This window comes from Mustela lutreola, chromosome 9 (genome assembly GCF_030435805.1).
Source record: "Mustela lutreola isolate mMusLut2 chromosome 9, mMusLut2.pri, whole genome shotgun sequence".
NCBI lineage: Eukaryota > Metazoa > Chordata > Mammalia > Carnivora > Mustelidae > Mustela > Mustela lutreola.
The window spans coordinates 125,784,824-125,809,045 of NC_081298.1; the positions used below are offsets into that span (position 1 = coordinate 125,784,824).

General features: G+C 52.4%; 1 protein-coding gene across 1 annotated transcript in view; it reads left to right on the forward strand.

The window, feature by feature from the left end:
- CIB4 (calcium and integrin binding family member 4) overlaps positions 1 to 24,222 on the forward strand; it is a 49,210-nt gene that overhangs the window by 5,848 nt on the left and 19,140 nt on the right. The window contains exon 3 of the mRNA XM_059134198.1: positions 1,453 to 1,549. Coding sequence (XP_058990181.1) covers positions 1,453 to 1,549 — 97 coding nt within the window. The remainder of the gene's footprint in view (positions 1 to 1,452; positions 1,550 to 24,222) is intronic.

Sequence of the window (24,222 nt, forward strand, 5' to 3'; positions counted from 1 at the left end):
AGGAGAGGGGAGAAGGCGAACGTGGAGTGTGCAGGACATGAGGGGAAGAAGGGAGGGCGGGCCCGGGGACCAGGTCCGGTTAGAGGGCCCCTCCCCACCCACATCAAGGTCTAGGTCTGAGCGCCAAGAGTCTGGGCACTGGGTGCCTGAGCAGCAGGACAGGAACACGGACAGGCACATAGAGAGGCTCAGGGATCGGGAGAGGCAGGCACCGTGCTGACGTTTCTACGCCTCGTCTCGTGTTTGTGAAGGGAGATTAGAGGCCCAGGGCTGGGGGATCACAACGCTGCTCAAGGTCTCAGAGCTACCAGGTGGCAGACTCAGGACTTGAACTAGGTCTGTCTGGCCCTAGAGACTGTTTTTCACCAGCCTGTGGTTACCTCCCCTCCCCGCATGCACACTCGCTCACACACACAGTCACACACTCACATGCACACTCACTCACACGCACAGCCACACACATACTCGCTCACACACAATCACACACCCGCACACTCATTCACATGCACAGCCACACACACACACACACACACACAGTCACAGGAAGGCCCTGCAGCCCCACCACAGCCCGTCAAACCCCCACCACAGCCCTCGTGATTGCCCATTTTCCGGATGATGAAACTCAGGCTCAGGAATGAAGGTCGCACAGCTCTGCTGCAGCACTACAGGGTCTGGGGTTTGGGCCACCATGTCTCCTCTCCACCGGCTGTCTCGGACGCTAGTCCTAAATGACCCAGGAGCCTCGACAGGAGGGGGCGGGAGGGCGGGAGGATGCAGCTCGTGCTCTCTTGGCCTGGGGGTCCTGCACTCTCCTCCCGTCGGGCCACGGAGCCACCCCGCCCTCTGCCTGTCTCTCACAAGCAAAGCCGGTGTGGGCCTACAGCAGGGACACTGATCTCGGGGTGATGAGGCCAGAGGCTTAGTCCTGCGGTCTCTGGAGACCACCTGCGGGCTAGGGCGGCTGTGTGATCCCCGGCTGTGGCTGCCCTGCCGGCTGGGCTCTAATCTGGGCTCAGCCACACCCACCGTGTGATGTCTTTTTCCCCCCGGACAAGGGCGGGGCTGGGCAGCTGGCCTGGGTGGCACGCTGGCTTCCCGAAGGCCCTGCTGGCTTCTCCATCTGTAAGTAAGGGACTGGACTGCGTGACCAGAGATGTCCCTTCCAGCTCTGACATCCTAGAACTAACACGTGTGTATTCTGTGCTACAGAGCACACTCACATACCTTTCCTCACGCTCGGCTCATCTTTGCACATCTCTCCCCCTCCCCCCACCCCCGCCACCCCAACGTGGGCCGGGCACACTGGATCCTCAAGGGTGTTTCTAGAAGCATGGACTGATGTCCAACTGCCTTAACTATGTCACTCAATTGTAAGTCCCCTTCCTTCAGATAGGGCTGCCGGAGAGAGGCACGTGGTCCTCTGTCCCCAGCTCACTCTGTCTCTCTTCTTAGCATCCATGACACCTTCCTGAAGCTCTGTCCCCCTGGGAAGTACTACAAGGAGGCAACACTGACCACAGACCAGGTCAGCTCCCTACCAGCCCTGAGGGTGAGTGCAGCATAGGGGAGGGGCTGGGCGTGCCACTGGGGTCCACGGAGGGGTGGATGACCCTGGGGGTGGGGTGGGCATTGTGGCCCTGGGGGCGTCTGGTGGCAGGCTCTCCAGAGGGGTTGGTGGACCACCACGCAGGGCATGGTTTCCCAGCACTTCTCACATGCGTCTGGCCTCACTCTATCCTTACATCAGTCCCAGAGGCAGGACAGGTGTGAAAACTGTCACCATTTCTCAGGTGCATGAAGTGCATGAAGACAATGCCACTTGTTCCAGGTCTCATTGGGGAAGGGGGTGGGTCTTGCTGAGGCTCCAGGGCCTGTGATTCCCTCTTGAGACTCGTCTTGGGCCCCCCCTCCGTCAGCTTCCTGCTGACACTTTACTCGACCCCTCCCACCCAGAGGACCCGCACCGGCCAGCTCTCTCTGCTGTCTCTCTGCCGGGTGAGTGGGAAAGTCGGGATCCCCTGCAGAACAACCTGCGTCTTGGGGAAGCCAGGGTGTCATGCCAGTCCATCTGCCCAGCCCCCTCCTCAGCCCTTTTCTGCTCAGGCTGCTTCAGGGAACTAGGGTTTTTCTAGAAGGACTGAGAACCTTCTCAGTTTCTTCCTGAGAAGCCAGGAGCAGGACTTGGAGCCCCGTGACTGTGGTCCCAAGCTGCCTCCTTCCATCTCCAGGTGTGACTACAGGGAAGAAGGACACGTGCATTTCTGTCCCTGTCTCCCTCCCCCTCTCCCCCTCAGTGGAGCCAACCCTCCCTGACCTGAGAGAGGTGGGCCAAATGTTCCTATCTTCTCCTGGATTTCCCCCACTTTCCTGAGCCAAATCTCATAACCCTTATGCCCAGTTTGCATACGCCCGCCCTGCCCTTGTCAGAGCAGAGTCCTTGTCCAAACCCACATCTCAGTCTCCCCACCTGTGAAATGGGCTGAATGGTGGGGGTGGCTGGGAGTCGTTTCCCTCTGCTCACCAAGGCTCCGCAAGGTCCCCGAAGTCTAAAGGCTGTGCTGACACAAGCTGTTAATGCTCCCCATTCCCAACTTTAAGTACCATCTTAAATTTTTGATTCCTGATGTGAAAAGGCCCTGCCCTTCCCCCAAAGCACCTAGAAGAGCCCGAAGGTGCACCATAAAAGGGCTTCTTAATCACGTCTAAGATTTGCAATTAAAATGTGTCCAGCACTCAGAAGGACAGTCAGGTTAACTAATCACGGTGGTGTCAGGCTTCCTGATGTTTCATTCTGATCTCAGAGGAATAATGGTTTGAATCTGTCATTGTGCAATGAGAGGCCATCCTCACTTCTGTCTGGAACAAGATGGGCCTGAGAGCTGTGGGCCCCTCTTGAAAGAGGGCTAGGGGCTCGGGTGGGGCGGGTGGGGGTGGGGTGGGGGGGAGAGAGCACAGGTGGAAGGAGCATGCATTCAGCGCAGGCTCTGCGCCTCTCCGAAGTGACGGACCTTGTTCTGGGCAGAGACAGAGAAAGAGCACAGAGCTAGGTCCTTGAGATGGAGGCAGGAACAGAGAAGACAAAGGAATAGGAAAGGGTGTTGAGAGGAAGGGGGACGGGGCAGCTGAGAGCTGGGGTCTCCAAGAGGAAAGGAGCCCAGTACTCAAAAAGGTGAGATAATTGGAGAATCTGCCCGTGCCAGACACAAAATGGGGAGCTTGTCCTCCTGGCACCCCCTGTTCTCATGCACACCCTCACCCACACAGGGTCACCTCCATCTCCCCACCCCCCACACATGTGCTGCCTCAGTGGGGGTGGGGGGGGGGGTCACTCAGAGCTAGACTATCCACGCAGGGCTGGGCTGAGGGGCAACCTGAATGGAAGCTTCTGCCCTCTGTTCTCCAGCGTCACTGGGCATCCCAGAGTATCCGAATGCGAAGCCTGGCAAGAGACCCAGAGGCCACCCAGCCTAATCACTGCCAAATGCTCTCTGCCCTAGTTTTACCCATCAGAGAACTGAAACCTGGAGAGGGAAGCACCTTGCTCAGGCTGAGTGACTGCAGAGCCAGGACCGGCTCTGACCCACTTCTAACCAGGGCCTCCACCTCTGATCAGGGCTTGGCTCGGTGCCGATGCTGTGCCTGGGGTGGCAAGGTGCCCTGGGGGGCTCAAGGGAAGCGCCTGGCAAAGACCCGCCCTGGAGGGCTGATGTGGAGAGTGCTGGGGGACACATGGGCCAGCACCCTGCATAGCCCCAGAACACCCTGGTGGGGCCTGGGGTCTCTGTTTTGAGCTCCCAAGGAGCAAAGTCTGGACCCAGAGGGCTGGGTCAGGGCCCAGCTCCCTCACTCCACCTGGGACCTCTTCCTCTAAGCCTGAATCCCTGTCGGTAAGACAGCGTGTTTGTCCCGTGCCGTGTATCAGCATGTGCAGGGCTAAACCGTGGTCCTCTGCACCAGGAGTAGTGGGAGGGCGGTGGGCAGGGGTGTGGGCAGGGAGCACCTGCCTGAGCCACCTCTGCAGCCCTGGACGCCCCTGCTGGACAGCGGCTGGAAATGGAGACAGGGTCTTGGGACAAGCCTACTTTTAATATTACTTATTTCGCCCTTCTAAATGGCCTTTATTTTATTCTGTTGCGTGACTAGAAACCAGATCATTGTAGGAAAACACAGAAAAGCAAAAATGCAATTAAAAACCGTCAGGAAGCCCACCTCAAGGGACGATCATCACGATCAATTTGCCTTATTTCCCTCCTTAATTTTCTCTAAGCAGATACATAAGTGTTTATTAAGGGTTTCTTGGGATCACGTTAACTTTTTTGTATGTTGCTTCCCCCCCCCACACACACACCGTTCCTCTCTTGGTTTCTTTGTTCCTTTTCGAACTGGTTCTGAACAGCCAGAACCATCTCATGAACTTAGGACATTAAGCCACTGCCACATCTAGAGAACGAGGGGACAGGACCTGCGGCCAGGAGCCAAAGGGCTGGGTTCGAACTCCCCTTGCTAGCCATACGATCTAAGGCGAGCCACGTCACAAGAGGAATGAACCGTGAATCAGAGTGGAAGGAAGCGAATCGACACTGGGCAGAGAAGACGGGGTGGGAGCGGAGCCGCGCGGGGCCTGTTTCCCTGCAGGTGTGGGGCCTGGTTCTAGGTGCTCCCAGGTGTGGCCCTGGGTCCAAAGATGCAAGTTTCTCAACGTTGCAAGGAAGAGTACAGTGAGCACAAGCTCCCTATCACTGCCGGGTGCGAAATGGGCCGACAGGCATTTAGCGGGGATGTTCTAGTGCACACCTAGGTATGAACAAGAAACTGACCCCATGTGTGGTGCCCTCTTCACTGCCCGAGCCCTGCGACACCTTCTTACTCTCTTTTGTGTTGGCCACCACAGTATGTCTCAGACTTCGGACTTTTCATAGTCCAATAAAATTTCCAAAATACATTTTTTTCTTTTTTTGAGGAAGAACTAGCTAGAGATGCCAACTTTCCTAATTTTGCCAAGTAAGGACATTTAAAAACGATGTGATCCACAATCACCACCATTTCATTTCATTTTTTAAAAATGTTCATTTCAGAGCAAAAATACAAGAAGGCGCTAATCCCAGGCACAAGAATGGCTCTTTCCATATACATCTCTTCTTGTCATTTTCCTACTTTCGCCACCAGTCTATCAAGCACATTGTCATAGGTCGTCCCTGGTCCTGAGACCAGCTTTGGGGGATTTAGATCTAGGACTAAATTTCCCTCCGTGTCTTTCCAATCTTGGTCAAAGGGGGAAGATTGCTTCCCGAAATGAGCAAGGAGAGGCTTGCTGGGGGATGGGGGCCTAAGAGTCCCTGTTGTGTCCTCTACCAGCCCAGTGATGGGAGCTGCATGACTCACACTGCCCAGAACATGTCTCTGGAAAAAGCTGTGAGAATTGGGCCCCAGGGAGCTCCCGGTACGGCTATAAGTTGGCTCAGGGGGTTGAGTGGTCTGGGAAGAGAGTCCTGTTTTCTTAACTTGAATTCACTCGTGGAAAAATGGGTTGGTTAATATTGGGAAGGGTCTGTTGGTCAGCAGAGAGCAAGGAAGGAGAATGGCCTGGGCGGCCTAGGACAGTGGGAAAAACCAGATGACGGGGACACAGTGGTCCCTTCTCACTCAGAAATTTCTGTTTTCTCTTTGCGGCTTTCTTTGGTGTATTTAAAAACAATGTTTCTGTTCTTGTAAATAATGATCTTGCTTTCTGTAAACTTGGATGAGAAGTGGTGCAGTGTGACCTGGGTTTCTGGTTTCCAGGCCCAGGACGGCGGGTGGTAGCATCTGGGCAGATCCCAAGGTCTCAGCCTTTGGGATGGAGGCTCGAACAGTGCTGCTCTGGCCTCTCCCCAGTTCCCACTCTGGAGTTCCTGAGGGCCGGTGGTCTGTGCCCAGTCTGGCCTCCACTACGTTTCCCCCCAGCATCAACTCCGCAAGCACAGAGAGGTTTAGGAACCTGCCTGAGGTGTCAGGAGGTTCTGTGGGTTCCAAGGTTTCAGCTCCACATCCTTGGTTTCTAGCTGTCCCCAGGTTTTCTGAACCTTTCTGATGCCTACTGATAGGCTGGGCCTGCCTCCTTAGACTAGCTGGCAAAGAACCCCTTCCCAAGGCTTTCGGCAAATCAGGAGTCCTCATGCTTATTCAGGCTTTCGAGAAATGACCAGCGTAGCAGAGGCAGGGAGGGGAACATGTTTTTTTTTTTTAATTTAAGATATTTTTCTCTTTTTTTTTTTAGTTTTTAAATCAAAATTATTTATGCATGCCAAGAGTCAAGTTGCCCTCTGGGGGTCACCCTCAATTCCCTTCTCTGGAAAGAAACCATTTGAGGCTCTTAGCTGGTTCTTGGTTCTTCTTGCCTTTATATCTCTGGAGAGTACTCTTTATGGCCCCATCTTTTTTTTTTTTTTTTAAAGATTTTATTTATTTATTTGACAGAGAGAAATCACAAGTAGACGGAGAGGCAGGTAGAGAGAGAGGAAGGGAAGCAGGCTCCCTGCTGAGCAGAGAGCCCGATGCGGGACTCGATCCCAGGACCCTGAGATCATGACCTGAGCCGAAGGCAGCGGCTTAACCCACTGAGCCACCTAGGCGCCCTTTATGGCTCCTTCTTAATACCTCCACCTTTGACCTCCCCCTAGAGAAGAGGTTCAGCTCTTCCCTCCTCTACCTGACTCCCCACATGACTCCCATCCCCCACATCACCCCCAGTGTAGCTATATAAGTATTTCGATTAGATCGGTATTCGATGTTTACGTGATAATAATTATATATGCTACTCAGAGCTGAGCCAGGAAATAGACTACGGTTACTTTTCTCTGTCTGCACGTTTTCTGTTGTCGTCTTTCCTGGATGTAATCATTGTTTTTGCTTAAGTTTCTGTGTATTTACCATTAGGCCAACACCAAACCTCTGCCGATCACCTAAAAATCTCCTCCAATTAAAAGCTTTCAGAACGGAGACGCTTTCTGTACCTTCCACTTTCTCAAAGAAATTTCTCTTGGAGCCTTCGGAGCTGCTCTAGACAGGGCCAGGTGGCCCCCTAAGCTTGGTCCTTGTTGTCCTAGACTCTGGTCACGTCTCCCTTGGATCTTCCTTCCCTGTCTTCCTCTCTCTGCATAACCCCTTGTTTTGGTGGCGCATCCTTTAGTAGCCTCCTGATAAAGGGCTCGCAGAGGTAAATGTCTTGCCACCTTCCATACGCCTTACATGGCTGATAATGTCTTTACTCTCCGCTCGCACTTGATGGAGAGTTTATGTGGAACTGACCTCTCGGCTGCTTGTCATTTTCGCTGGCGTTGGGAAAGCAGCACTTCGGTGCATTTCAGCGTTCGCTGTTGTTACTGAGAAGTCCAAAGCCTTTCTGTTTCCTGACCTTGTTTTGTAACTCGATTTTTTTTCTTTCTGGGAACTTGCGGGCTCTTCTCTTTGGCCTTGGGATTCTGAAATTCCCACCGATGCGAGGTGGTGTGGGTCCTTCTCCCTCTCCCCGTGCACCGGGCACCCAGAGGACCCGCTTGGTCTGGAAACTGTCATTCAGACTAGGATGTTTCCATGGATTGTTTTCTTTGATAACTCTCCCCTGGTGTCTTCTTTGTTCTCTCTTTCTAGAACTCTAATATCCTGCTGTTGTACATCAGGGATCGCCCTTTACTTTTTATCTCCTCTCTCATTTTTCATCTTCATCTCTTTGCTCCTCTTTCTGGGAGATTTTTCTCAACTTTATCTACAACCTTTTAATTTAGTTTTTCACTTCTGCCCTTATGCTTTTAATTTCCAAAGGCTCCTTCCCCCCTCCCCACCCCATTTTAAAATAGTATTTTCTTTTTCCTGGATGCAATGTCTTATCCGATCTTTTCTCCCTGGTGCCTCACCACCCCTCCACACCCCCCAGCTTGCTTGGGTCTCCATCATCTGTGTCAGAGGCCTTCCCTGGCTATCTGGTAACCATGGGCTTGCAGTGGAGAATAGGGGCTGGTTGCTAGCAAGCTGCATCAAAGCTAGAGTCCCTGGGTAAACTTTTGACTGGGAGCTCCCCCGGAGACTGAGCAGTGCGGGGTGACCATTTCTTGAGGTGTCCCGAGAGAGGAGGGCAGGGAAGTTCTGAAAGGAGGGCTGCTGGGGTCTCAGGCTTCTGCTTATCTATTTATTTAATCCCCAGTTTTCAACATAACTGATCCCCCCACCCCCACCCCCCCACCCCACAGAAAGTCCCTCTTAGACTCTCCAGTGTACAACCTTCCAGTCTGGTACAGGATCTGGGCAGAACCAGCCACCCCGAGTCCAGCAGAGGGGACTAGAACTCCGAAGCTTTCAACGCACTTTTTAAATTTTTTTTTATTTTTTAAAGATTTTATTTATTGGACAGAGAGAGATCACAAGTAGAGAGAGGGAGGAGGAAGCAGGCTCCCTACCTAGCAGAGAGCCCGATGCGGGACTCGATCCCAGGACCCTGAGATCATGACCTGAGCTGAAGGCAGAGGCTTAATCCACAGAGCCACCCAGGCAGCCCTTCAACACACCTTTAATGAGTCCTTTTCCAACCTCTGTGTATTTCCAGTGTTTCCGGGTACTTCCAGTTCCAGAGCCTTTCAAGGACCCTGGGATGTAGGAAAGGCTGCTAACCAGCTTCTCTCACTGGGCGCTCAGGGTGGGGCCCTCTCCTGCCTGCCCGGTCAGTGACGGCTTCCTGTGTGTGTCAGAGCACTGCTGTTCTCTGCCTTCTCCCTGTTTTCCTGTGGGTGATGCCTCTAAAAACTCCCTTTCACTGGAGTTGTAGTGGGTGTCAGAGAGAGTGAAAATAGACGCAAGTGTTCAACCCGTCATCTTTACCCAGGAATAACACCTGCATTCCCGACGATCAGTAAAGAATTACGAAAACAGCCTCCCCGCCCGGTAGCTGTCTCAGAACATGCCACGCGCCGCAGCAGCTGCCCCCAGAACCGTCCCGCTCCCCGCTCCCCGCCTCGCCAATGCTCCTCTGGGCTGGTGTCCTCAGAGCTCCTGGGTGGCTGATTCTCCTTCCTGTCCCCACCTCACCCTCCAGCTGAGCCAGGCGACTCTGGGAGCCCCACCCTCCCCGAGACCCCTGGCAAACGACGCTGCTGCTCGTCCAGTTGATTTCATCACCAAGGCGACATTCCCGCAGCTGAGACACATTTGTGGACTCAGCCTGATGAGCAGGGTTCTCACATCCGGTTCTCAGCTGTTTACCCTACCAATAGGTATTATTTCCCGTGCATTGTGCACTGAGTGAGGCCTCGGGGGCTTCCTTGCTAACGGAATTCTGCGTTAGGAACAAACAGGAGAATCACAAACCATGGAGGCTTGGCAGAGCTCAGATCCTTGACCCCCATGCCAAGTGCTGCGTCCCAGATGGGTACATCCAGGCTACTGGGGGGAGGGGGGGGTAGACGTGTAGTGCTACCTGGAGAGACCCAGCCCAAGACACTTGGCCATCTCTGTCAGGGTCTCCTCCCCTCTTCTCAGGCTGACCACTGGGGTAGCCAGGCACATCTAGGCACCCCTCCCTGGAAGGATCTCCCTAGAGCTGTCCTGCGACTGGTCCAGGGCCGGGGATCGGCCCAGAAATGCCTGCAGGTCAACTCTCCCAGCAGCCTTGGCCAGCTGAGTTTTTATCTGAATTGACAGCTGGGAGAGCAGAGGGTCAAGGAGGGGGAGGCAATTCGTCTAGTGAAATCTCCGCTGCTATAAATGACCCTCTTGCTTCGTCTTTTGGAAGGCTGGAAGGGGGCCCAGGGGCCTGGGGGGTTCCCGAGCCCCTTTTTCATGGCAGATGGCATGACTTGGCCTCTGCCCGTCCAGCCAAGAAGAGATGGGGATGGTGGGGAAGGCAGTGCCTGGACGCTGGGAGTCTTCCTGGTACATTTTTTGGGTCAACTTTGTCAGCCCTTTGTGTGGCTACCAGCTCAGGACCCATCCCGAGGATGAACAGACCTTACAGCTGAAGAAACCGAGGTCCACAGACAGCACATGCGAGGTCGAAGGGGAGGCGGAGCCAAGGCTGGAACCCAGGCCTCCTGCTTCAGACTAGACCATTTCTGTGCCTTGCCTCTCGGTCTGAGCTCCTCCCAAGGAAGCTCCTGCTGAGGTTGACTCCCTGGTGAGGAGCTCACCTGCCTGCTCCTAACCTTGACCTCAGGGCAGTCCTCTGAGCACAGGTACTTAGCCAGAAGGGCAGAGCCGGGAGCACAGAGGGGCAGGCTGCATGCCAGAGGGGGTGTCTGATCACCCATCGCAGGGGCCAGGACAGCTGGACCCAGGGGTAATCCCCAGGCTGTATTTAGGCCACTGCCCTGGGCCCCTCCCTCCTGCTCTGCTGTTCTCCCTGGCTTGCTAACAAAGGAAGCGGATTGGATGATTACAGCAATTCTGCTTTCCGGCCCCAAACCTCTACTGCCCAGAGTGATATGCTTCATGGTCATGAGCCCCTTCGCGTGTTCTCCTGTATGTGATTCTCACAGTGGGTCTGTAAAGCACAGAGGTACAATCCCATTCTACAGATGAGGGAACTGAGTCTGTGGGAAGTTCAAAGCTCCACCCAAGACCACACAATTGCAAAAATATGTCTGCTCCTTCTTCTCTATCTTCTGGGGGCAGATGAAGTCAGGGTCCCCGAGCAGATCATCATGTCTGGGCACGTGCACGGCCGGAGGAGGAAGCAGCATGGGAAGGAGCTGGTGGCCTGGACCGTGGGTGACGAGGAATGGCTTTTCCCATCACTGGCTACAATGCCCTCCCCAGCCCTCCTTGGAGACAGATCACACTGTGTGTTTCATATACTGGGGAGGCCCATACTGAGTCCCAGCTCATTTCTTCAGGGCCCCTCCCAGAACCCAGCATCTCAGGCTCCCGTGGCAGGCCTAGGAATTGCCTGAATCCCAAGTCCTCAAGCCCTGCCCCACCCCCATTGCCCAGACTCCAGAGCGGGACAAATACTCCACTGAGCAAGAAGAGAGAACAAAGGGGCAGCCCTGGCCTGCGAGCACCCCAGCCCAGCCCCCCAGGCTCCCACCCAGAGGCCTCACTGTCTAGGCCATGAGGTCACTCTGAGCCTTTCATCTCATAGGAGAGAAGGAAGCGGGATCCCAAGCACCCCCTCCCAAAATAAATACTGGATGCTGATCAGAGACCTAGCGCCTCCCCAGAGAAGACCCAGGGCTGCAGTAGCTCGGCCATCGTGGTCCGTTCCTGGGGTCTGCTAGGGAGAGCTCAGGCCAGCTGGGCCCCCTGCCCCGCCCTCCCCGCCTGCCCTGGTCTCTGCTGTGCCAGGCCCTGTGCCGGGAAGCCATGCACACATCTTCTCATGGAATCCTCAGGGTAACTGGTGGGGAGGGAGTTGTTACCCTCACTTAGAGCTGGGAGGCAGAGGAGCAAAGGGTTTAAGCAACCCCAGTCCCACAGCTGATGAAGGGCCGCAGTCTCCCCCACCCATCCCATCGCTGACTCCCCCCTCCTCTGCCGGGGAGGGTCCCGACTCCCGGAGGCAGAGTCAGAGCTGGGAGGGCAATTTGGCAGCTGGCTCTCTCCCTGCATTTTCAAGCATCATTAGATCTTTTTCTGACAACTTCATCAGTTAGCAGGGCTCAGAATTGGCAAAAATCCGTATTTAGACATTCAGCCAAAGAATTAAGAAGTGGCTGGTTTCAGAAAAAGCTCCATGATGTGGGAAGCCAGCTCTGCGGCGGGTGAGCAGTCAGCAAGAGAAAGCCTCCTCTGGCCCCCAGCGTGGGTCGTGGGGCTGACACCGGTGGCCTTGAGCACATGTCCTTGCTCACCTTGGGGCCTCAGTGTCCTTTATCTTCCAGATGGGTGTGATCAGGCACACAAGTGGGCACACAAGTGGGTAGGAAAGCCTGGAAGGTGGGGAAGGGTGCTGGGCGCCCTCGGGGCTTTTCCCTCTGCTGACTGACTGGCCTTGGCTTTGGCCTCAACTTTCTATGTGGACCCCAGGAAAAGGTGTGGATGATGGGGCGCTAAACTGGGGCCTGGGGGCGGGTGGGAGGGGGCTGTGGGGGGTGTGGCCACGGGGAGCCCCGCCCCTGATGGGCGTGTCCTGATGGGAGGTGCTGCAGAGCTGCCCTCCACTCGCTGCCCCTACCCCACTGCTCATCCAGGTGGGTTTTGTTCAACCCCTCATCCTCGGGGACAGCCCGGGGGAGGTGTTCTGCTTCCTGTGCAGATCGTAAGCGGCCCCCTGCCCCGTCATGTGTCACATCTCACTGACCCTGGGAAGGAGCTCCTGCTTGGTCCCCAGGTCAGACACACATCCAGCCAGGCCTTTTGTCCCCAAGTCTTGCTCCCCTTGCCTCTAGCCACGCTATTCACTTCTCCAAGGTATTTCTCATGCAGCCAAAGCCACTTGGGCCTTTAACTGGCTCTGGCCATGATTCATGATTTCTCCCTGACCTCCCAAGAGCAGATGTGTAACCCTTGAGAGAATTGAGAGGCCTGGCATTGCAGAGCAGGCAGGCCTGGGTCTGAAGGCTTCAGCAAGTCGCCCAAATCCTCAGAGCCTTGGCTTCCTAACCTTTCAGGTGGGAACGACAAGTTCCCTTCTGAGGGCCATCTCGGGATCCAGTGGGATGCGCGCTCCAGCCCTCCCTAGGTGACAGACACATTATCTCCATCTGTCCCTGTGACTGGCACCTGGGAGTCGAGGCAGAAGTGGCCAGCCCCGCTGCCGGTGAGGGACAGAAACTCGGGGAGTTGGTGGGGCCATCTGGCAGCAGGCCCAGCCGGTGGCAGGCCGAGGGCTGGGACTGGGTGCCATGCGGGCACTCGCCCCACTGGGCTCTCTGCCCCTGGGAACACTGTTCACCACCCCAAGATGAGAAGCGAATCCAGATTTCCTTCCAGAGGTGGAACGTCCTTCCACCCTGTCGCAGAGGACACTGATAGCCCCATTTTTAAAGTGTGGCTTGTGCCCGAATTCCCTGGCGGCACCCAAGGGAACAGGCTGTGGCAGGCTTGGGGACATGTTTGTCCGGCACCCGCGTCCCAGGCCTGTGTCATAGAGTCTAAGATAAACAAACCCCATCTCAGCTTTTCAAGAGTCCTGCTCCCAAGGGCCCTTCTTAGCCCGCTGGCTGGAGGCTTTATTTCACTCATGTCTTTTCTGATAACTCCATTTGTGCCCCCAGAGACCTCCAGCTTGTTTAAAAATAGAAAAATAAACAACATTGTTCCTGAAATGCCGCCCCTCCCCCAACTTTGGGCCTCCTAACGAGGTGCTGGCTAGGCTAGCCGGGGCTCTGTTCCCAGGATTTTCGACCCTCCACAGGCCTTGGGCCTGCTGCCGCCTCCACAGGGACAAGACGCCCCGCGGCTCCGGAGGGCTTCCCAGAGCCATACGCCGCAGCGTGGCGGCTGGTGTCGAGCAGCCGGCCCAGACCTGGAGGCCCCCCAGACTCCACACAGCTGGGGTCCGGGCACACTCACCCAGGCACAGAGGGCCAGGCCAGGCCCAGCCCGGGCCCAGCCACAGCCCCTAAGGAAGCCGCAGACCCCTTTGACTGCCAGGATCTGGACCAGACCCCCCGGACTCCACCTGCAAATCTCCAGGCAGACAAGCTGGTTGTTCAAAGTCCTGAACCGGGGTTTGCTATTTGTGGAAGACTTTGGTTTTCCCCACATGATCAATGGACCAAATGGGAGCAGCCATGGCTACCTTGGAGGGTTTTTATGACAACTGGATGAGAGGAGGTGACGTGAAGATGCTAGAATGGTCTGTAGAGGATCTCAGGCAGCCTTCATCAAGGAAGAGCTTCTGGAGAGAGGTTGTGGCTTTGCTCCTCTCCCCTCACCGTGGGGGCTCAGGGGTGGGGCAGCGTCCCTGGATAGCCACCAGGCTGCTGGAGGGACCCCAAACCCTACCTTCGGGAAGTCAGCTGAGAAGTGGGTGTGTTCCCCCGAAGAAGGACTGAAGAGAACATAGCCATTTGTATGTATTTGCTGGCAGGAGGAGGAGGAATTGGAGCGATGGGAACAGGTTAACATCCCTAAACAGACACCACTTTTGGAAGCCAGAGCACGCTCATTCAGAAAGCAAGTTGCTCGCCCCTAGAGGCATCCCAGAGCGAGCTGGCTGGTGCCGTGCAGGAGGCATCAGGCTTCAGGTGGCGGTGGCCCACCTGCCCAGGGCGTCAAAACAGAGATGGTTGATGTCCTTCCAACCCCTGAATGTCTCTGCATCCAGAGCTCCAGCTAGGAGAGGGGTCACCCTCTTCTCTCTTTCTGCCTGAAGCCAGACATCAAAGGAAATTGCGGCCAGCAGGCAACCCAGGATCGAGGGGAACTGAAGCAAATGTCTAGACCCTGATACCAGTTCTCAGGTGGCAAAGACTGAAGATGGCTGGAGGCACCTGTTCCTTGGCCCCTGTAGACCCAGAGCCCCTCCTTTGTCCAGCACCCTAGAAATACCCCCATTTTCAGGAGGGCAGTCGAGGAGAGCAGCTCGTGGGCAATTCCGGATCAGGGACCTGTCGGTCACTCGTCTGCATGAACAGAGCCCTGCCTGGCCGGTTGCTGCTCTCCATTCTGGGCGGAAGACCTCCAGGAATAGGGAGAATCCCCAAGGGGAGGGCAGGCTGCCCAACAGGGCCAGGTCTTTGAGGCAGCCCCACCTCTGTCTGCATGCGCCCCCCTCCTCCGAGAGGCCTCTGAGCCAGCAGGAACCCTAAGGGGCAAGGGAGGTCAGGACCACTGTGGTGCTTTGCCTGTCTTGCCCACCAAGACAGTGGGGCAGTAGCTCAAGGAAGCCGACAACACTGTTACAATCCAGTCCAGTTACCAGGAGACACGCTCGCTACCTGCTGGTTTTCAGCCTGCGGCTTTATACTTTGAACACATCTGGAGAGATGGAGACAGATGCCATGAGATGACCTGCAGCCTTCTTCCCTTGAACCCCATTCCCATCGGCGCCTGCTCTTTGGCTGGGCCGGAGAACATTCACGGGGTCTGGTCTGAGAGCCGAGTCCGGCTCCGACTGGGGCCCAGCCCTCCCCCTGCAGAGAAGGAGCCCGAAGAGAGAAGCACAAGTCCCCACTTTCCAACCCTCTGGGAAGGAGAGTTTGTGTGCACTCTTAGCGATATGTCTCGATAGTGCACTTTTCTTTTTTAACTCGTCTTTTATTTATTGTTCAGATGGTATGTCAGCATTCAAATACATTTTCTAAAAACGAATCCCTAGGCATCCAGCCACCCTGATAGAAGTTGTCATGTCTGTTGTAACCTTCTCCCCCACCCAGGCACACTTGGTCTTACATCATTGTAGACACACACGGATACAATTTTATTGTTCTTTTTCTCCCATTAGGCACAAATGTGCTTTTTCGGTGTTGTGACATAGTCCACGTAATTATCATTTTAATGGTTACATAATTGCATTGAGTTCAGATGTACTAAACCACCCTCTCATGGCAGGACATAACCATTGTTCTCAGTTTGGGATTTTTTTTTTTTTTTTGCTACTATAAATAATTTTGCAATAAACATGCTCATGTATTATTTTATTCATTTTAGGAAATTATTTTCTTAGTTTAGATTTCCAGGTTCCCCTTGGAGGCATGAGAGAGATAGGGCCGTCCACTTTGGGAATTTGAACTATGCAGCCATTAAGATGATAATTATATTGAGTATGTAGCAACACAGAAAAACATTTATGCCTCAAGGCGGCAAAAAGCACAAAATAAATGTAAAACCTGAGCTCTTAAATATCCCTAAGCCAAGCCAATGATAAAAGATACAGCCCTTGAGACCTCTCTCCAGGTTGACATAAAGGTCACTTTGCATGAGGTTTCTCCATAGGCGCGTGCTGGGGTCCTACCCATTTTCTCCATCCTCGAGGAGGGTACCGCAGTGTGAGCCCTCCCTTGGCATTTCCTGCTGAGGCACGGCAGCCCTAGCTCCGGGGTCTCCTCCTGCTGTCCAGCTGCCGCCATCCTGAGGTCATGAGCTGCTACGGACGCAGACGCAGAGCTCCACACGCCTGCCATTGCCACTGCCCCCCAGCCCGGGCCCCCAGTGCCAGGATCCGTAGGACATTTTCCACTCCTCCCCTTGTTCCTTCCTGAGCCGCCATCAGCACCCGTCATAACATGTTGCTTGGAGCTCAGCCTGGACCCACCTGCTGGCCCAGGAGCCCGACACGTCCGTGCACGTTTTTTCCCATGTGGATGAACCATCTTCCTGGGCCACGCTCCACGGCGAGAGCTCAGGTTTGAGGATCAGACAGACCTGGGATCAAGCTGCCACTTTTCCTCTTTATTTGGTTAAATTCTTTAACCTCTTAGTGCCTGGGTTCTGTTTGTCTGTACAATGAACTGACTGATACCTGTGGTGGAGTTTTTGTAAGGAATCAAGGGGGTCACACGCATCCACAAGAATGGCACAGCATGTGACATGCTGTAAATATTTAACAAGCACAGTTCCCCCCCTTGGGTCCAAGGGGATGTGGGGATGAGCCCATGTGCCTAGAGGTCTGGGTCCCTAGCTGGTGTTTAATGAGTGTGTAAGTCATGACGAGTGGCTGCAGGCTGGGCCCTAGGCAGTGACAATGTTCCCATGATGGAGGGAAAGTGCAGGAAAGGAAGGTGGGGCCTTCGAGAGGCCAATAATCCAAAATATCAGGAACTGAAAGGACGCAGGACCTTCTAGAGGCTTCGGTTTGAACTCGGTGGTGTTTAAAGACTCACTGAGCGTCGCAGAGGGAGCGTCGCCGCTCCTGGGCTGGGGGGCGAGCCCCTTTCAGTTTCCATCGGTGGATGCAGAGGGAGGGACAGAAGACAGCAACTGCTGTTGCTCAGATGTGTTGACAAAAGAGAAACTGTTGTCTTGATCCTACCGAGTTCCCAGGGGAACACGTTCCCAGGGTGCCCTGGGGTGACCCCAAACAGCTGCACAGCAGCCCCGACACTCGGGGAGCCCCTCCGGCTCACAGGCAGGAAGGCTGCACGTGAGCAGCTGCCAGAGCCAGGGGTGCTGCGGGACCGTGACAAGCGGGGGGCTCAGCTCTGGGCAGCTCCCGAAGCTGTCCCGCGGCTGGTGTGCCCGGGGTGGGGGGGACCTCATCGCGTCAGTCAGGCTTCCCTGCTTCGCACCTGCGGTATAGACCGGGTTTTAAGAGATTTTTGTATTGGCATTTTGGAACTTTGTTTGCATTTTCCACAGAAAAATGTATAAACTGTTGTTAAGTCCCTAGCCTGAGCCACAAGCTGACGCCACTCCGGGTGCAATGACGTCAAAGTAGAGAAGAAGCGTGGGGGGGTCCTAAGGACCTGGGGGGCCGTCCTGCCCCGGGGAAGACCCCTGGCTGCCGGCCACCTTTCTCCAGTTTGTTGCTCCCTGAGAGAACACGGCCCCTCTCCCCCATTCTTCTGTGTTTTTTCTGGGGGGACGGGGAGGCTGGCAAAGGACAAGGAGGAAGGGCTCTGATGTCTCCCTCTGCCCCTTCTGCCCGCATCTCCTGCACATCTGCTTTACTTCCTATTTACCCAACAAAAGCCTTGACCTCTTCACTGATTTCCATAAAAACTCCACTTCGGCCAGGCACTGTATGGCTTTGGGATGGCACAGCAGAAAGCGTAGCTAGGTCCCGGGGAGGGTCATATCTTTGATCTTTCCCATTTGCTGCCTCTCTTCTCTCTTCCATCTGTCCCCTTCACTGTCCACAGCCGAGAGGGCCTCTTGGGGCGCCCACACCTCCCTTCTCCTTTCTCCATCCAGACCTCCCTGAACACCGGGGTCTTCCTGCTCACAGGACCCGCCTCCTGGATGGGAGAGACTCTAGGATCCGTAGCATTGTGTCTCCTCGTTATCTTCGTAACTCAAGAAAACAGCAAAGCTACGGGATTGAACTAGAGAGTCATTCATTTGACACCCGTGCTTTATTTGGTGCTCTGGGAGAAGCGGTTTTCATCAGAAGGTCTAAGGCGGTAAAGGGAAACATTTCCGAAATAAATCTGGCAGAAATTGGAAGCGGGAGGGGGGGAGCAGTTGAAGGACACATTTGCAGGAAAGACAAGTGTGCCACAGGTGGAACTGACCGTGTGTAGTGAGCTCAGACAGGGAGGACCATGGTGGGTTGTGGGGGATGGGACTTGCCTGCCTCTTTGGGAGCCTGGCCACAGCCTGAGGGATGGAGGGTTTGCGGAGGGAAGGGAGAGGGAGGAAAAAGAAGCGCTGTGAGGTAGCTGGGCAAAGCAAGTGTTTGCCTGTTGGGCGTTTGCCCTGTGCTGAGGCTGGAGGCTGCCCGTGCTGCCCACCATGTCTCCATACAAGCCCTCTCCCCGCGCACGTCCTTGCTCCGGGTGGGATGCTGTGCACTGGCGGGGATGCGGTGGGGGAGGGGCAGCATCTGATGTCGTGTGTCTGCCATTGATTAACACTGTGACTTTGACCCGTCCCTTAGTCTAAGGATTGGCTACATGAAAGCCACCTGGGCAGCGTGATGAGATACAGGTTCTTGGGTCCTACCCCTACAGGAGCTGACTCACAAAGCCCATGATGGGGGTAATGGATACGCATTTTGGTGAAAGGTCCCTGTGGGCTTCAGACACAGAGCCAGTGGGGGTGTCAGTGTCTTGGTGAGCCTCTAGCCTCAACCCTCAAATGAGGGTATGCATCCATTGGCGCTCAACGGGTCAGCCCCCTTCACACCCCTCTTCTCCCCTGACTGTTCTCCCTTGAGTGCCCTGGAGATTGCACACAGAGATGATGCCTCTGGCCACAGTCAGCAGTGACCCTGAGGATATGCTGGGTCTCAGGCACCCCCCTGGAGCCAGAACGAACATTTCCACTCTCCCCATCAGCAGGCAAGGTACACTCCTAGCAAACAGGTGAGCTCAGGTGACATCTTTGCCTGGGAGCTCAAAAGGGACAGCTCTGGGACTGCTGGCGATGCTGATGCAGGGGATGGAGAAGTTGGGGATAATACTAATGGTAGCTAGGGTTTATTGGGGGGCTGCCAGTAGCAGGTGTTTTGCAAATATGATCTCATTCGATACCCATAAATCCCCATGAGCAGAATTACGATTTTGCCCCTTCTACAGATGGGAGATAGAGGGACCCCATGGTCTGCCCGAGGTCACACAAATTTGTTTTTGTTGTTACGCTTGTTACCCAGGAAACTGAACGTGGTCTGCTGTGTGATTAAGCACTCTGGAGTTGATCTTGAGCTGTTAAAAATGGGCTGTACGGGGGTGCCTGGGTGGCTCAGTGGGTTAAGCCTCTGCCTTCGGCTCAGGTCATGATCCCAGGGTCCTGGGATCGAGCCCCACATCGGGCTCTCTGCTCAGCAGGGAGCCTGCTTCCCCTTCTCTCTCTGCCTGCCTCTCTGCCTACTTGTGATCTTTTTCTGCCAAATAAATAAATAAAATCTTTAAAATAAAATGGGCTGTACAAATGGGAATAGACAGTAATTTTTTTTTTAAGATTTTATTTATTTGACAGAGAGAAATCACAAGTAGATGGAGAGGCATGCAGAGAGAGAGAGAGAGGGAAGCAGGCTCCCTGCTGAGCAGAGAGCCCGATGAGGGGCTCGATCCCAGGACCCTGGGATCATGACCTGAGCCGAAGGCAGAGGCTTAACCCACTGAGCCACCCAGGCGCCCCGGGAATAGACAGTAATTTATACACCAGCTGAGTTCATCTCTCCTGTAATAGATGTTGGTAAACCAGTGAGGGACAACTGGTCTTTTGGGTCCCCCCCCTTTTTTTCAGTTTCTTCTTATTTTTCCTTTGTTGCTTGGGCAAGTTGGCCTCAAGCTTGTGTAAACCACAAAAGCTGCAGATACCAGAATCTTGGAGATGTCAAACACAATGATTCTACCGGCTTTTTAGAGTCCGTCTGACTCAAGAGCCTCCGCTCCTTCCATGCTCTATCTCGAACCTCCCAGCACACAAGACCAGACCCCTGCCATCCACCGCCACCACCACCCCCCCCCCCGACCCCGCTAAACAATGCAGTCCCTTGAACTCCTCTGCACTAGCAGGAAGCTCTTCTGAAAGTTTCCTCAGGGCCGTTGCAGGTACCTGCAGGCCTGAAATCTGGGGAGAGACTGGACTGGTGGGTCTGAGCCAGGTTCAAGCCACGTGGTCCCATGGATGTTTAATAATATTTAACATTTTTACTGCCTTTCTCCCCTATTTGTTCCATTAGCGATCTGCCTCCAGCTCCAGCTGCCGGCAGGACACATCCTCAGCCCGTCCCTGCCAACCCATCTGTCACTAGGAGACAGCTCCCATACGGGCCTCTCTGTTTTTAGACTTCAGGAAGGTTGAACATCTAAAACGCAGACACTGTCCCTTTTTTATAAACAACTGGCCTGGCCAACTGAGGAGCACATTCACCTAAGTGAATTTTTCATCCCTCACGCTCCCTGTCCCCAACTCCCCTTAAATGGAAATGTCAGGCTTCTCTCCACCTGCTGAAGATCATGAGAGGTTTAAGGGTCCAGGTTAAGCGCTACTGCTGTTCTCTCCCACAGAACATTCTCATCTATCCTGCCAGAGCCCGGGCAGTCTGGAAAGCGGGGAAGGGGCTGGAGGCTACGTGGAGAAAGAAGGAAGGGGGAGCCGTGCTGCCTGGCCTTGTTCCTCCTCCCCTCCCTAGAGCACCCCCCGGAGTCCGACCACATCTTGCTCCCTGCCCAATCCCTGCCTTGGCTCCTGCCCTGTCTCTGTCTCCTGGCTGGTTTTTCTTCCTGGGCCCTCTGTCTGTCCTTCCTCATGCAACACTACCCCTCCAAGCACTTGTCATTTGACTTTGCTTCGATCTTGATTCAGACACCTGTTTCTACCCCACCTGTTCCCGAAGATAATTATTTAAGTGCCTTGGTTGAGTCCCATAAAGGACAGAGGTGGCATCTCCATTACTGGGGAGGGGGGGGTTGTCTAGGGACTTGTTCCATGCCTGATGAACAGTAACTCTCCTTATGCATTTGCTACAAGGACTTGAAGTTCAGGTTCATGAGTTTTATGCCCTGCATCCCTAGCTGAAAACTCATATCCTTCAGTTCCACTGGTTTGTTCTCTGAGCAACTGCCAAGTGTCAGGGACATGGAACTCGGGGTAATGCCTCAAACCCTGCTTGCTTTGTGTATGCAGAAATGTGAATTTGAAAAATTTTCTTGGAGTCAAGAGTAGCAGTGCAGATGAAGCATTGAATTAGGAGTTTGCATTCTCCTTTCCTGGACTTTAGTTTTCTCTCTATAAAATGGAGCGGTGATATCCATCCGGCCACGTGCCGGCAAGATAGTCACAGCCCAAACCAATAGCTTGCACACAGTAGGTGCTCACCCAAGCTGGGTTTGAGCTCTGACTGACCAACTTCAACTCAACACTGCCACCTTCTGGCAATTACTCTAGTGCTGAAGGGTGCAGGGGTTCAGACCTGGACATAGGAATTCCTCCTGGGCAATGGTTCAAAGGAAGAGAAAACTTCCATGAAGGGCCATCCAGCTGATCCATTCTCAGCCCAGCCCGGAAGCTCCACCCACCTGTGGCTTCCAACCACTGCCCCTTGGTGACAAATTCCTTCATGTCCTCAGGGGCCTCTTCCTGGGGCTAAGTAGTCTAGAAGCCCAGGGTTAGAACGGGCTCCATCTGATAGACCTGGAATTGCTGACACCTTTTTCCTCTAGTGAACAACTCCCATCCGTGGGTGAAGGGCCTTTTTTTTCCCACTTAAACTTTTCAGTCCTTTATTTTCTAATATAAACACTTAATGCTGTTAATTACCTTGTACACAATGTTTGCACTGAATATCACAAATTTCGATATCTTGTGTTTTTATTTCCATTTAGATCAAATTATTTTCTCATTTCTTTTGTGACTTTTTTGATTTTGAGGGTCTTCAAGATACCTTCCTGTTACAAATTTCTAATTTAACTTTGTTGTGGTCAGAGAATATATTTTGTATGATTTAAATCTTTTAAAATGTATTGGACTTTCTTTATAACTTAAAATACAATCTATCTTGGTAAATGTGCCAAGTGCACCTGAGAAAAACATGTATACTACTGTGTACGGTGGTGAGCTCTCTAAAATATCAAGTAAGTCAAGTTGTTGATAGTCTTCTATTTCCTTAACAATTTTTTGGTCTATTGTTCTATCAATTGTTGACCGAAGAGTATTGAAATTTCTAGCTATCTATATGGATTTGTCTCATTGAGAAGGATTTAAAATGAGAAAAAATTTCTTTTATATTTACTCACATATTTATCATTTCTGGCATTCTTCATTCCTTTGTGTAGATCCAAGTTTCCTTCTGGTATTTTCCTTCTTCCTGAAGGACTCCCTTTAACCTTTTTGTAGCTTTGGTCTGCAGATGAATTCTCTTAGCTTTTGTTTGTCTGAAAAAGTAAGTCTTTTGCCTTTGGGTTTGAAGGATATTTTTGCTGGGTATAGAATAAGAGGATGAGAGCTTTTTTTTTTTTTCTTTCTCTCAGAGTTAAAGATATTGCTCCATATCTTTTGGCTTGCTTAGTTCCATTTTTATCTCTGTTCCTCTATATGTATGTGTTCCACCCCACCCACACCAAAAAATATTTTCCCCTTTATTACTGGTTTTTATCGATCTGATTATGCTGTGCCATGGTGTGGTTTTCTTCAAGTTTCTTTTGCTTGGGTTTTGTTGAGCTTTGTTGAGCTTTGTTGAGCTCTGACGGGTATACAGTTTTCCTCATCATGCCTTCCTCTACCTTCTAGAACGTGTTAGCATATTCATTATCACCTTAATGTTTGTGCCTGCTTATTCTATCAGTATCATTTCTGGATCTGTTTTTATTAGTTGTTTTTTCTACAGGTTGTGGGTCTTATTTTCCTACTTTTTTGTAGGACTGCTACCTTTTAATTGGATGCTGAATATTGTAAATTTTATATTGTTAGGTTGCTTATTTTTGTTGTATTCATTTAAATGTTACTGAGTTTTGTTCTTGCATGCAATGCTGTTAATTGCAATGAGCTCAACCCTTTCAAGTTTTGCTTTTAAGATTTTTCAAGACAAGCACTGTAAATCTTTATTACATAACAATGGTGCATTTATCAAAACTGGTAGTAAATTAAAGTTGCTGGGACACTATAAATGAAATGAGAAACTTCATTTGGATTTCACCAGTTTTCTCATTTATGTCCTTTATGTCTTCCAGTAGCCACTCCAGGCTCCCATGTTACCTTTAGTCCCCTCTAATCTGTGACAGTTTCTCAGTCTTGTCCTTCATGATTTTTTGGAGACTGCTGGCCAGGTATTTTTGTAAAACCTCCCTCAGTTTGGGTCTATCAGATGTGTTCTCTTGATTAGACTTGGGTTATGGATTTGTGCAACAAATTCCACAGGGGTGAAGTGCCCTTCTCATTGTATCGTATCAGGGAATACACGATACTGACATGACCTATAACTAGTGATGTTAACCTTGATCACTTAATTAAGGTTGTGTTTCTGGATTTCTCCACTGTAAAGCTACTTAGTAGATAGAGCTAGAAAATATATAAATGTAGAATGACTCATATATACTACACACAGTATTTCTTTTTTTATATATTACATCTAGACTTCCCTTCTTGCTTACTTGTAACTTCTTGTGACCATGAGAAACTTGATTCCTATATTCTGTTATTTGTTTATTTATTGATCTATTTGTTCAACTCCAGGATCCATGTAGTTTCAGAATTGCTAACCCACACACATGCCTGTAAGAAACAATTTTGCTAGGTAGGGCACAGTGTTGGTTAATGGCTCTTTTTGTCTTTAGTCAAACCACCATTTCCCCCAAGTTATTTGCTCATCTCTTCTTTCCTAATTCCTTCCAGTGAGGTTTTGTCATATATTTGAAATACAGTTACTTTTATTTGTCATGGTCCCCAGGTTTACTAGCATCCTTGGCCTTTAAAACTTTTTAAATTTTGGGGGTGCCTGGGTGGCTTGGTGGGTTAAAGCCTCTGCCAGCTTGGGTCATGGTCTCAGGGTCCTGGGATTGAGCCCTGCATCAGGCTCTCTGTTCAGTGGGGAGCCTGCTTCTACTCATCTCTCTCTGTCTGTTCTCTGCCTACTTATAATCTCTGTCTGTCAAATAAATAAATAAAATCTTTTTAAAAACTTTTTAAATTTTTTATTTTCATTCTGTAAACTTCACTCTCTGTGGGGTATGGTTCTATGGGTTTAAACAAATGTGCGAAAGTGTGGCC